Source organism: Aquarana catesbeiana, linkage group LG02 (assembly GCF_042186555.1).
Source record: "Aquarana catesbeiana isolate 2022-GZ linkage group LG02, ASM4218655v1, whole genome shotgun sequence".
Classification (NCBI taxonomy): Eukaryota; Metazoa; Chordata; class Amphibia; order Anura; family Ranidae; genus Aquarana; species Aquarana catesbeiana.
The window spans coordinates 694,831,378-694,844,751 of NC_133325.1; the positions used below are offsets into that span (position 1 = coordinate 694,831,378).

General features: G+C 41.6%; 1 protein-coding gene across 1 annotated transcript in view; it reads left to right on the forward strand.

The window, feature by feature from the left end:
- Positions 1-13,374, forward strand: part of SLC6A4 (solute carrier family 6 member 4) — a 179,680-nt gene that overhangs the window by 47,175 nt on the left and 119,131 nt on the right. Inside the window, exon 2 of the mRNA XM_073616846.1 lies at positions 9,196-9,745. Within this exon, the coding sequence (XP_073472947.1) occupies positions 9,301-9,745 (445 nt within the window). The 5' untranslated portion in view covers positions 9,196-9,300. The remainder of the gene's footprint in view (positions 1-9,195; positions 9,746-13,374) is intronic.

Below are 13,374 nucleotides of genomic sequence, written 5' to 3' on the forward strand. Positions count from 1 at the left end.
TTTTCTTCAAGCCAAACCCGAACACTCTAGCAGCCTGGGACACCTCTGGGTGCCCCAAGGGGTGTAATAATGTGGTGCACATAGTGTGCCGTAGCGAACAGTGGGTTTGGCCAAATGACTGTTGCTGACATCATCACCCTGCCCCTCCAGTGATGCCAAACCTGTCCCCAGACAGCCACCCGCAGCTTTGGGTGTGACTATCTTGGTTACTTGGAGAGCCACAGCCCGGTCTGTATAATGTGTCCGGGTTTCAGACTGCCTGAAACCCGGACACATGATTCAAAACCTGGACTGTCCGGGTGAATCCCGGACAGGTGGCAACCCTACACAGGGTACTTAAAGTGTTACTAAAACCAGGACCCTGCATTCACTATATCTGGTGTCCCACAGTACACAGAACACAGAAAGAAAGGGAAGGATCAAAGAAGACAGGATCATACAGCCTTTTTACACAATGCAGAGGATTAACCCCTTAGGTTTCATAGTGAGTATAACAAATAAATACAAAGATGAAATACATATAGTATATGGGAACTGTTTTTACCCAACAAAGGATTTGTATTTCTGTTCATCCAATCCTGAAATGTACACAGCTCTGACACACAGCCTAGCTTTGTCTGGCAGGACAGGATACCTGATTTTTCTCTGCTGAAGTTCAAGTGATACTAAACACACGCTGTTTAATTTACATTGTCCCTTTTATTTCTGGATGTGGATGATAGCACTGTAACTATTTTAATTAAAAAAAAAATCGAAGTACCTTTTTCGTAATCGATATACAGCTGTCACATGTCCTAGATCTTTCCCAGCCTGTCTGCAGGGAAATATAACCAGGAGGAGCCTCTAGTCCTCTGTTGCTGGTCACATGTTCAAAATGAAAAAAAAAATTGTCTTTGGGATACAGAGTAAAAAATAAATAATTAATATCAATAAACTTTTAATTTGTCATACAAATATATATTTGAAATCAAATTATTATTTTTTGGCAATACCATGGTGTTGGCGGATTTCTGCCAGTCACAGGCTGTGTCATACCCCTCCAGCCTATGTCTTAAAATAAGAGGGAGGTGAAGCCTCCATTAATCTACATGTGATATCCACTCCCCCCTCATTGTGTTTAGCTGGTTAGTGGATATGGAGGAGGAGGAGGGTGGAAGTAGGCTGTCGTTTACCACTGTGTATACACCCATATGTGTCGCTCTATAGTCACATAGGCTGCTCAGATGTAATAGGGAGGAAATGCTCAGCATAGAAACTTGCTGAAAACTGAGCATGTGCAGAGCTGCCACTACAGTTGCAAAATCCCTAGCTGAATTGGGGACATGGACAGAAGGTGTAGATAGAGAGAACCAGGAACAACCAGGTTTCTTGTAGAATACAGAAAACAAATCTCATAGTGACTGAGTATGAACAGCATGTGATACATCATTTATCGATAGTTTTTTTATGATGTGGGTATAGTGACACTTTAAGGCGGAACTAAAGTGATCAGTACTTACCTTTCCCTCAATGATTCCTGTCCCTCACTGGCACCAGGAGGCTGTCATTCTGGCACACAGGGACAGTGCCAGTGTTCTATCAGATTACAACTACCCATCAGATTGTGTAACGGAAGTGACGTTCCGACCAAAAAATACTTACTGTGCACGCGCTATGTGTTCCAACATGCGTTTGCGGCACTATGCGTTCCAAACACTTCATGATCTGACAGGTAGCGGTAGTCTGATAGAACACCCATGCGGACATCTTACTACACCCAGCTACGTCTTGAATTTAAAAGTAATTTTAGCAATAAAGTGAGCGTATATAACAAATACAGTATACTGACATCTGTGATGCTGTTTGGATGTTTCATTTTGAAAGCCTAAAGTTTTAGCGCTGAGCAGTGCGGGGTGTACCAACATGGCCTCCGCCGCCTTCCTACTGCTGGCGTCCAGCTTACTACAAAATTTGACATCAAAACAGAATCACAGATGTCAATATACTATATTGATTTATATATACTCTCACTTTATTGTTAAAATTACTCTGAAATTTAAGATGTAGCTGGGTGTAGTAAGATGTTCGCATTGGTGTTCTATCAGATTACCGCTACCTGTTAGATAATGAAGTGTTTGGAACGCATAGCGCCGTGGAACGCATGTTTGAACACATAGCGAATGCGCACTTATGCCCTGTACACACGGTCGGACATTGATCGGACATTCCGACAACAAAATCCATGGATTTTTTCCGATGGATGTTGGCTCAAACTTGTCTTGCATACACACGGTCACACAAAGTTGTCGGAAAATCCGATCGTTCTGAACGCGGTGACGTAAAACACGTACGTCAGGACTATAAATGGGGCAGTAGCCAATAGCTTTCGTTTCTTAATTTATTCTGAGCATGCGTGGCACTTTGTGCGTCGAATTTGTGTACACACGATCGGAATTTCCGACAATGGATTTTGTTGTCGGAAAATTTTATAGCAAGCTCTTAAACTTTGTGTGTCGGAAATTCCTATGGAAAATGTGTGATGGAGCCTACACACGGTTGGAATTTACGACAACAAGGTCCTATCATACATTTTCCATCGGAAAATCCTATTGTGTATACAGGGTATAAGTATTTTTTGGTCGGAATGCCACTTCCGTTACATGATCTGACGGATATCAGTAATCTGATAGAATACCAGCACTGTAAACTGAGCTGCGCATGCACAGCTCAGTTAACACTGCCGGAGAATATAGCGAGCAGGCAGGTAGGTTCCACTTTGTGTGACACTTTTAGCTCTTATCCCTCCCCAGCCTGTGACTGTAGAAGCAGCAGACTGATTATTATTATACATGATTTATATAGCGCCAACTGTTTGTGCAGTGCTTTACAACATGAGGGCAGACAGTACAGTTACAATACAATTCAAGGCGGAATCAGAGGATGTAATTATCTCTCTGTCACTCTGCTCTCTAATCCTATCAGAATGCTACAGCACAACTGACTGGCTTGTTATGCTGCTTTATCCCTCTTCCAGTCTGTAGATATTAGTTGATGTGTCTGATTTTATTGTAAAAGGTAAAAGATCGTATATGTAAGATATTGGCGGATTGCAAACATGATGATTAAACAATTTGTTGACAGCGCCATGAAAAAAACCCTATTATTTTACAGTTTATGCAATCGTCAACAAGCAGTTAATTTCTTGCTAACGATTGAAAAAAATATTACATGTAGTTGCGCCCTAAAGCAAATTCTTAGTTCATTTAATAGCAGCATCCTGTGTAAACAAGTCTTCGGCTACAGCACCCGGAAGAAACACATTCATTTATGTAACTGCCCCTTTTATGTCCTATTAAAAGATGTATGTTTTTCATTAGAAAGGGAACAGTGTGTTCTGTCAAGTAGCAACCGAAAACACAAGCTGTACACCTGTACCTCCTCTATCTCTAATATAAAATACTGTTTTGAAGAGTAAATGAGCTGCAAAACAAAGATATAACAATGGCCTTAGAAAAAGCTACAACTACTATGGGCCTAGCAGCATAGGGAGTCATTCCTGCAACAATAATAGCAATAAATCTTGGTGAATAATTTTGGATGTTTTAGATTATGTACCATACGCCTGTCAATTTTTTTTATAATCATTTATTAAAGAATGAAGTTATTGATATACACCAGGACAGATCTCAGAACTGTTTTTGAAAAGTTTGGAGAGTCCGTAGGTTAGTTTTCCCATGAATCACATACAGTATCTCACAAAAGTGAGTACACCCCTCACATTTTTGTAAATATTTTATTATATCTTTTCATGTGACAACACTGAAGAAATGACACTTTGCTACAATGTAATGTAGTGAGTGTACAGCTTGTATAACAGTGTAAATTTGCTGTCCCCTCAAAATAACTCAACACACAGCCATAAATGTCTAAACCACAGGATAGAATAGAACAAACGCAGCAAACCCGCAGGAAAGCAGCAGGTGTACTGCACTGCTCCCGCGGTGTGGGTAAACCGCAGTACTTCAGTGTGAAAGCAGCCCTATTATGCACAGTGTATTACTTCACACTGACCTGAAGATCTCTTCTTTCCTGCTGCTGGCACCACTCTGGAGACCACTAGCTGGGATAAGATGTGAAGCGCAGTTGGTATCACTCTGCATGGGACAGGAGCCAACACTACAGAGGAGGCATTGGCTTATGTGGCTCTTGCTCCCTACTACAACTCCAACTTTGCAAGTAGTCTCTTTACAGCGCACTCTGTTTGATGCTCTGGAATGGTGGGTTAGCAAGTCCAGACCGCGATCTACCAGTCACCTGTCCACAATCTACTTGTAGATCGCGATCTACAGGTTGCTGACCCCTGGCCTAGGCTATATGAGTGATTTCTTGTGGCTCATATGCCTCAAAATCATCAGAAAATAATCTCATAATAGCAACAATTGGAATTTATTGATGTAATGTGTACAGTGGCACGTAGTATTGATTAATCCATTACAGTTTTATGTGAATAATGTCTTTTTAATGCTACTGTGCAGTTTAGGACTCCAAACTATGGCATGCAGGTCAAATCTGGCCCAATACAGTCCTATATGTGCATCATGCGTTTCCATGGTACAGGCAGATCGACGCCAGCACCATAAAAATCAGTGATGTTTAGTGGCCAGGACACATGCCCTGGAAACACATAAAAACTGATCCAGGAGAGCGGCATCCAGGGCCATCCCAGCAATCAGAAGAAGGCCTGCTTCACCTCTCACCCTGTGCCAAGCCGCTGCGGCGGTGAAGGTTATAAGGGAGCATGGGGGACTGAGGACTCTGACTGAGAGGGGGCTGTGATGTGAAAGGGGGAATCTCATGTACAAGGAGGGCTCTGATGTGAAGGGGCGTCTCTGATGGAAAATAGGGGCTATGATGTGAAGGGGCGTCTCTGATGGAAAATAGGGGCTGTGATGTGAAGAGGGTCTCAGACGTAAGTAGAAGCTCTGATGTGAGAGGGGGTTCTAAAATGAAGGGGGAATCCGATGTGCAATATAGGGCTCTGATGTGAAGGGGGACTCTGAGGTAAAGGTGAAGCTCTGATGTAAAGGGGGAAATCTGATGTGCAAGTGGGGACTCTGAGGTGAAGGGGGAACTCGGATGTAAAAGGGAGGCTCTGATGAGATGGGGGGCTTCTAATATGAAAGAGAGGATTTGCTATAAAAGGGCAACTCTGATGGGAAATGGATGCTGTGATCTGAAGGAAGGTCTCAGATGTAAGGGGGGCTCTGATGTAAGTAGGGGCTCTCATGTGAGAGGGGCTCTGATGTTAGGGGAGCTCTGATGTGCAAGGGGGGACCTTGATGTGAAGGGGGAAATCAGATGTGAAAGGGGGACTCTGATGAGATGGGGGACTTCTGATGTGAAAGGGGACTCTAACGTGAAACAGGGGCCTGATGTGAAGGGGGCTGTAAGGTGATGAGGGATTCTGATATGAAGTGTTGACTCTGAGGTGAGGGGAGACTTCTGGTGTGATAGAGGACTTCTAATGTGAAGTTATTTCTTTGAAGTGTATTTATTCAGTAATTTAAATTTTGTTCTATCATTTACAAAAATGATGCTTTTTGGCTCATAAATAATTTTAAAATATACATTGTGGCTCTTCCACTGTAAGGTTTGGAGTGCCATGGCTTACAAAATAGGACGATCACTGTTCTATCAGTTAGGGATCCATTGCTACTAACCTTTGATTGATTGGATGTAATTTTAGTAGTGTGACGTCCTTAAAACCCCACTACAAAAGGTACAGACCTGAAAATTTGCATTATGTAGTTGCTTTTTTCTTTCTACTTTCTGAATAATGGAGTAATAATGTGCCACACATACAAAAGAAAGACTGGAGATGCCCATAGACATTAGATGATAGCCTCCTGATTCAGCTAGATCATCTGATCTTAGATCTATGATCTTATGTCTAGGAGCTACCTGCGGAGACTGCTGTCAACTGGACAGGTTATTAACAACAATTTTATTTTGTGATATATTGGCTGCCAAAGATTCCTAAAGAGTCAATGTACCTGCATGTCCTCTGTCCCCCAGTGTCAGTGGTCAATGCTATCAGCATGATGCTGTGCAAAGCATAATCTATATAGGGTCTAAGATCATCTGAGATCATCTAGAATTGCTTTTCTTTACTTACAAGTCAATAAGTATATGAGAGCCAATTGATGCAGTTTAGGAGATTAATTGTAGATCAAAACAAAATAAACTGCTGGTCAAATGCAACCTGTCAATGAACTGTGAACAACCCCAGAAGTGTCTCAAACTGATGTCAAATGCACCTGAAAATGTGCTTCATCCACAAAACAAACTGAAACCAAGCATGGATGTCTGGAACTCTTCATGTGTCCACCACCTAAACCAGGTTACATTGGACCCTGATTAATAAAAAAATAACAGAAAAATTCTGTGGCATCATGCCCAAATTTAAAACATTATGGGAACCTTGGGTCTCACGTTTCTTGCCTGCAGAACTCCTCACTCCCACTTCTCTGTCCCCCTCTTATCTACCTCCACTTCCCCATCCTCTTCTGTTTTCCACTGTCTTTCTTACCACAGTTGCGATAACACAATGTGGAAAATATTTCTAATTGTATACATGTACGCTAAATTCACATACTTTATATGTTGTAATTTGAAATACCAGCTTTGTAAAATTGCTTTCATGCAACTTTTGTAACTTTGAGAAAAACAATTGAACAAGAAATTGCATTGCATTTGCCATTCAACACAACCCTGTTGACACAGATTCTTATGGATTTACAGTTTCAGTATGCAGATTGTTTAAAAAGGCTAGACAACTCAGTTTATTTCATTTGCATCTTACAGACAATAAGAATACTAATGCTAAATTACAAAAATTCTCGTACATCAGCATACAACTTCAGAAATGATGCAACGTATTGTATTGTATTGTAATGTATTCTTTCATTTCTGAGCATGTGCGGTCTTGGTCACTCAATTTTTTTCAGACGAATACTGTACTGATTATATGAAAATTGTACGGTACAAGAAAAATGTTTGTGTTTGTCCCTTCGGACAATTTTGCATGAACTGTCGTAATCGGCTTTCGAAAGCTGTATACTGACGATCAGATTATCATACAATCGCTTCAAAAAGCAGTATTTTTCATCCGATTTTCTCATCGTGTGTACTAGGCATTAATGTCTAATTTCCCGCAGACTACAATGTAGACTGATAGTAAGAACCTGCAGAAAAAGGACATTCTGTTTGCAGTCAGTGGTAGAGAAGCAGACATAATAGCACTGTCCAAAAGAATTTAAACTCATAAGAAAAATTATTTTAAATGAAAAATAATCATAATAAAAAAATATACAGCAACTAATGTGTGTGTATATATATATATATATATATATATATATATATATATATATATATATATATATTATAATTTTAGTACTTACTAATTCTGTTTTCTAACATTTTTAACTTAAAGTGGATGTAAACCCGGTTCATGAAATTTGAGCTGGGCACATATATCTGCAGTGTTTTCTTATCTCTCTTAAAAGCACTATGTCCCATAGCTTTCTCCTGCTTCGTTCTTCTGTTATCAGTCTGATAACTCCTGACAAGTTCTCACATATGATAAAAGCAGCCTTGAGAGTTTTTTGTTGGGGAGGATGCTATAAATAGATTAGCAGAGAGTTGAACGATTCAAGGGACAAAGTCCGTTGGTTTGAACGTGATGATGTACGAAGGGACTAGAATAAGGAAGTTCATAGCCAGTAGCCAATAGCTGCCCTTGCGTCCATCGGACTAGCATACAGACGAACTGATTTTTCTACCAGACTCGAGTCCGTTGGAAAGATTTGAAACATGTTCCAAATCTAAAGTCCATCTGATTTTCGACAGAAAAAGTCAGCTAAAGGTCCGATGAAGCCCACACACAGTCGGATTGTCCGACGGATTCTTTCCGTCAGACCAGTCCGGTCGGAAAGTCCGCCCTTGTGTACGCGGCTTTAGATTGCACACAGGTGGACATCATTTCACTAATTATGTGACTTCTGAAGGTAATTGGTTGCACCAGAGCTTTTTATGGGCTTCATAACAAAGGGGGTGAATACATACGCACATGCCAATTATCAGTTTTTTATTTATGAAAAATTGTATTATGTATAGATTTTTCTAATTTTACTTCACCAACTTAGACTATTGTGTTCTGATCCATCACATATAATTCAGATTAAAAAAACATTGAACTAAAGGCTGTAATGTGACAAAATAGGTAAAAAGCCAAGGGGGGGGGGTGAATACTTTTGCAAGGCACTGTATATTTAGACATGGCAGAATCTAGTAATGGTTTGAAAATGATAGGACCTGTATAAATACATAATATTCGTCTATCTTTGTTTAGCTAGTAGATTTATGTGTTCTGACTTTCCCAGGTTGCAATAAAACAAGCCACAGGTAATATTTGCTGTAGCTGCAATATGAAATATGCAGGATGTCCACAAGTAGCTTCTTCAGAATTTAAACATATATCCCATGCCCCATCATTGGTGTCAGTGGGAGGAATGGTGTCCCATCATTGGTGTCAGTGGGAGGAATGGTGCCCCATCATTGGTGTCAGTGGGAGGAATGGTGCCCCATCATTGGTGTCAGTGGGAGGAATGGTGCCCCATCATTGGTGTCAGTGGGAGTCAGTGGGAGGAATGGTGTCCTATCTATCATTGGCGTCAGTGGGAGGAATGGTGTCCCAACTTTGATGTCAGTGGGGGGGAATGGTGTCCCATAATTGGTGTCAGTGGGGGGAATGGTGCCCTATCGTTGGAGTCTGTGGGAGGAATGGTGCCCCATCATTGGTGTCAGTGGGGGCAATGATGCCCCAATATTTAGTCAGTGGATGGTATGGTGTCCTAGATGCTTTATAAAAGCAGACAAAGGGCCTCAGGCTCATCCAGCCCACAGGCTGTAGTTTGGAGATTGCGGCTTTAGAATTTTGCTGTGTGGAAACTGTGCTTTACCCTATGAATTTGAGAGTTGGACACAAAAAGTTTCCCATTTCAAAATAAGCAAATAAGTGTTATTAGTTGTATATGGTAATTTAAATAGATCCTTATTTTAAAACAGTGTTTTCTTGTAAAACAAAAAAAAAGCATTGTATCAGTGATCTCCATTTTTTTTGGGTCCTCTAGTAATGTTTATTTCATATTTCCACAGGGTCGAGGCTGGAAGACTTTATTTTTGAGAACATCGTATAAAGGGATACACAGCTTCTACATAGTACCAAATGGGCTCCGGCTAAATCTCTACACAATCAACAGGATGGAGAGAAAACCAGCCTGCACTGAGAGCCCATCTTCGGGTTCTGAGAAAGAGCCCTTGACATGCAAGACCAGGTCAGAATGCAAAAAGGATGGTCAGTTGCTGAGAAACTGCAAGCCATCTCTACGACTGGCTGACGAGCACAACAAGGTGCACCCCTGCCCGGGAGAGAGGGCAGACCTTGGGCACATGTCTAATAAATATTTAGCAGTACAGAATCCTGATGCCCCTTGCAATGGCACCAGAAATGGAATAGACGAAACCTCAACCCCAGCACTTACTGTCATTCCCTCCTGCAGGGCTGAGGTGCATCACTTGCAAACAGAGATAGTGGAAAGAGAGACTTGGAGCAAAAAAATAGACTTTCTCCTATCTGTTATTGGGTATGCAGTAGATCTGGGCAATGTATGGAGGTTTCCTTATATCTGTTACCAAAATGGAGGAGGTCAGTATGCCAAATAGTTTTACTTACGTAACAATGAATATTTATGAAGCTTGCTGTATATTTTACTGCAGAGAGACCCCTAGGTGAAATGGTTTTCAGCTTTCAGTAAAAACTGTAAATCTTGTTCAGTGGGGACCCGACTGATTAGGTGCTGCTACAACTGGTTGACTTACTCAGTGTACTTTCAGGGGAGATGGTGGCAGATTCCAAAACCAAAAATTATACTGTATATGTTGCCAATTACCAGTTCTTAGATGTGGTGCTGCTTTAGTTTTCTTTTTTAAGCTAAGTACATTTTCTGCAAGTACAGAAAAATGCTTGTTAATCTTGCCAGATATGCAGCCGGCTCTAAGATTGAGAACCGAGCGATCAAACACCGCCGATCGCTCTGTTCTTAGGGCTCCCTGAGCAGAGAGCTGGTGACTGTCAGTCACCGCTCTCTGCTCTGCCCCCCTCCCCTCACTGAAGCGTAGGGCTGTGCAGGGAGCGTCCGGCTCAGGCTCTCAGCGGCTCACTGAAAGCCTAAACCAGGTGCCAGTCCAGGCATTTGGGCTGAATCCTGACTTCATTGTTGTGATCTTTCCCCAGCCTGGACTGGCTCTGTGACTTCAGCCAATAGCAGGCTTTATCCCGCTGTCTGTTGAAAACCGGTCACAGGATTACAGAACAAACTGCACTCCTGTGATCCACAAGTGAAGTACAACCAAATGAGCTTTAAATTGTAAGCTTTGGATTTTTCCATCAGGCATGATATAATACTGTCCCTGACAATCATGCATGTATACACAAAACATTAGTGGATAGCAAATAATATCATTCAGGCATTTATGAAACATTTATGGTCAACTATCAAGAGCATCAAAGTGAAGTCGACACATTGGTGATATAAAAGTATTGATATTCTTTTCAGTATCACTTTAGATTGGTGTGAGCTAATGATGGCAGACTTTTTTGGAATTTATGGAAATCTTTGATCAAAAAAGGGAACAAGCCTGTTGGGTAAGGAACCCAGCATCTCTAGCCAGTTGGTGGTATTACTTAAAGTCTGGTGGCTAAGGTAGGCCATACATTATGCAAACAATTGCTTGATTCCCCCATCAACACAGTCAGTATTGAAAGAGGGAATAACGCCCGCAGCGATATTGTGTTATGCCAGCAAGGAGCGCGAGGAGCCTCCCCTACTGGCAGAATACAATGATTACTGCTGGCTGCTATAGCTGTGGACAGTGATCGGACCAAAAAAAAAATAAATAGATGGCCTGGTTGTACTGAAGACGATCGATGGATCAGTACAACCAGCTTGCTCATAGATGGACTGAAATTCATCCAGTTCCTGCTGAACTGAGCTCCTGCTGAGCTGGCCACAATTTCATCTGTCTACAACTGGCTTAAGAAGATGACTGATACAGATCTGTCCTTAAAAGGTATTCTATTGTCTTGTTAAAGTGGAACTCATCTTTTGCAAGATAGCGTTGGAAACCTCCTACAAAGTTTGGTACTGCTGATACTTGGTACCAACTTGGTTAGCCCATTTTATCTGAAGGACAGGAGAACAACTGGGAAAAGAAAGTTGCTGTTTTTCCCAGCCCATTTTATCTTAGGAGGTTCAGGACACTGCTTTTGAGGTAGCCCTGAGCAAGGCACTTTTTTTACATATCTGGTGGACATGCCTGGTAGCTCAAATCTTATTACAGTGTGTATATGACATGTTGATGCTATTATTAGGTCACTCAATCCCCATTAACCCAGTGAAAGAGCTACTTAACTTGAAACCAGACAGACTTCTAAAATACCAATTTAAATTGATGAAATATCTCCTAACATCTACTAAACAAATGATTGCAAAAGCATGGCCTCTCACTAACCACAGTTAAAAATGAGAAGTTGTCAGTAAAACGTACAGACTCGATGCTCGAATTTAAGAAAATGTGGGACCCTTGGCTGTGCTGTTTTTTTCATATGGACTTAGACCAACGCTTGACTGATCTCTGAGATAACATTGTTCTTGTGGTCTAGGTCAATATATGTCCTGGACAATCCAAAGGATCCTCAGGCTCCCTTCCACACTCCCTCCTCTCTGTTCTTCCTTTCTTATCTTTCCCTGTACTTGCTCCCAAACCTTAAAAATTATTGACTCCCGATTGAAGAATTCTTTCACTGTATTACTCTGCCTTGTTGATGTTGATGGGTCTTTGTTGAGGGGCACATAGAGGCCTTTTATATATATATATTGATGTGACAAACCCACTGACTTTATGTCTGATAGTATCACTGTATCTTGATGTACCAAGCACCAGCGTGTTATATACAGTGGGGATGGAAAGTATTCAGACCCCCTTAAATTTTTTACTCTTTGTTATATTGCAGCCATTTGCTAAAATCATTTAAGTTCATTTTTTTTCCTCATTAATGTACACACAGCACCCAATATTGACAGAAAAACACAGAATTGTGCTTTACTCCAGTCTGTTTATCTCCTGTTTTAACTCCTTCCTTCCCATCATCTGCCTATACATTGATGTATAACAGAATTACTTGATTAACTTTATCCACTTAAAGTGGTATTAAAGCAAAGCAAATATTATACTACAGCTTATCAATTCTTAGATGGGTGGCTGCATTAGTTTTGTGTTTTGTTTTTAGGTTTTCTCTTTTATATTCACCGGGTGATCCTGCTCATAAGTCTGTTGTTTTTCAAAAAAAGGATCTTTCTTGCAGATGTAGCAGTTAGAGGGTTGAATCAAACCATTTAACACTGGCAAAGGGGGTGGAGTTAGGGGCGGTGCCTAGGGTGTCAAAAATCCTTGCACCGGCCCTGCATATATTTAACTCAGGTGCTGTCCATTTCTTGTGATCATCCTTGAGATGGTTCTACACCTTCATTTGAGTCCAGCTGTGTTTGATTAAACTGATTGGACTTGATTAGGAAAGCCACACACCTGTCTATATAAGACCTTACAGCTCACAGTGCATGGCAGAGCAAATGAGAATCATGAGGTCAAAGGAACTGCCTGAAGACAGAATTGTGGCAAGGCACAGATCTGGCCTTAAATGGAAGATGTTTGGGATGACCAGAACCCTTCCTAGAGCTGGCTGTCCGGCCAAACTGAGATATTGGGGGCAGAAGAGCCTTGGTGAGAGAGGTAAAGAAGAACCCAAAGATCACTGTGGCTGAGCTCCAGAGATGCAGTCAGGAGATGGGAGAAAGTTGTAGAACGTCAACCATCACTGCAGCCCTCCACCAGTCGGGGCTTTATGGCAGAGTGGCCCGACGGAAGCCTCTCCTCAGTGCAAGACACATGAAAGCCTGCATGGAGTTTGCTAAAATACACCTGAAGGACTCTAAGATGGTGAGAAATAAGATTCTCTGGTCTGATGAGACCAAGATAGAACTTTTTGGCCTTAATTCTAAGCGGTATGTGTGGAGAAACCAGGCACTGCTCATCACCTGTCCAATAGAGTTCAAACAGTGAAGCATGGTGGTGGCAGCATCATGCTGTGGGGGTGTTTTTCAGCTTTAGGGACAGGCCGACTGGTTGCAATTGAGGGAAAGATGAATGCGGCCAAGTACAGGGCTATCCTGGATGAAAACCTTCTCCAGAGTGCTCAGGACCTCAGACTGGGCCGAA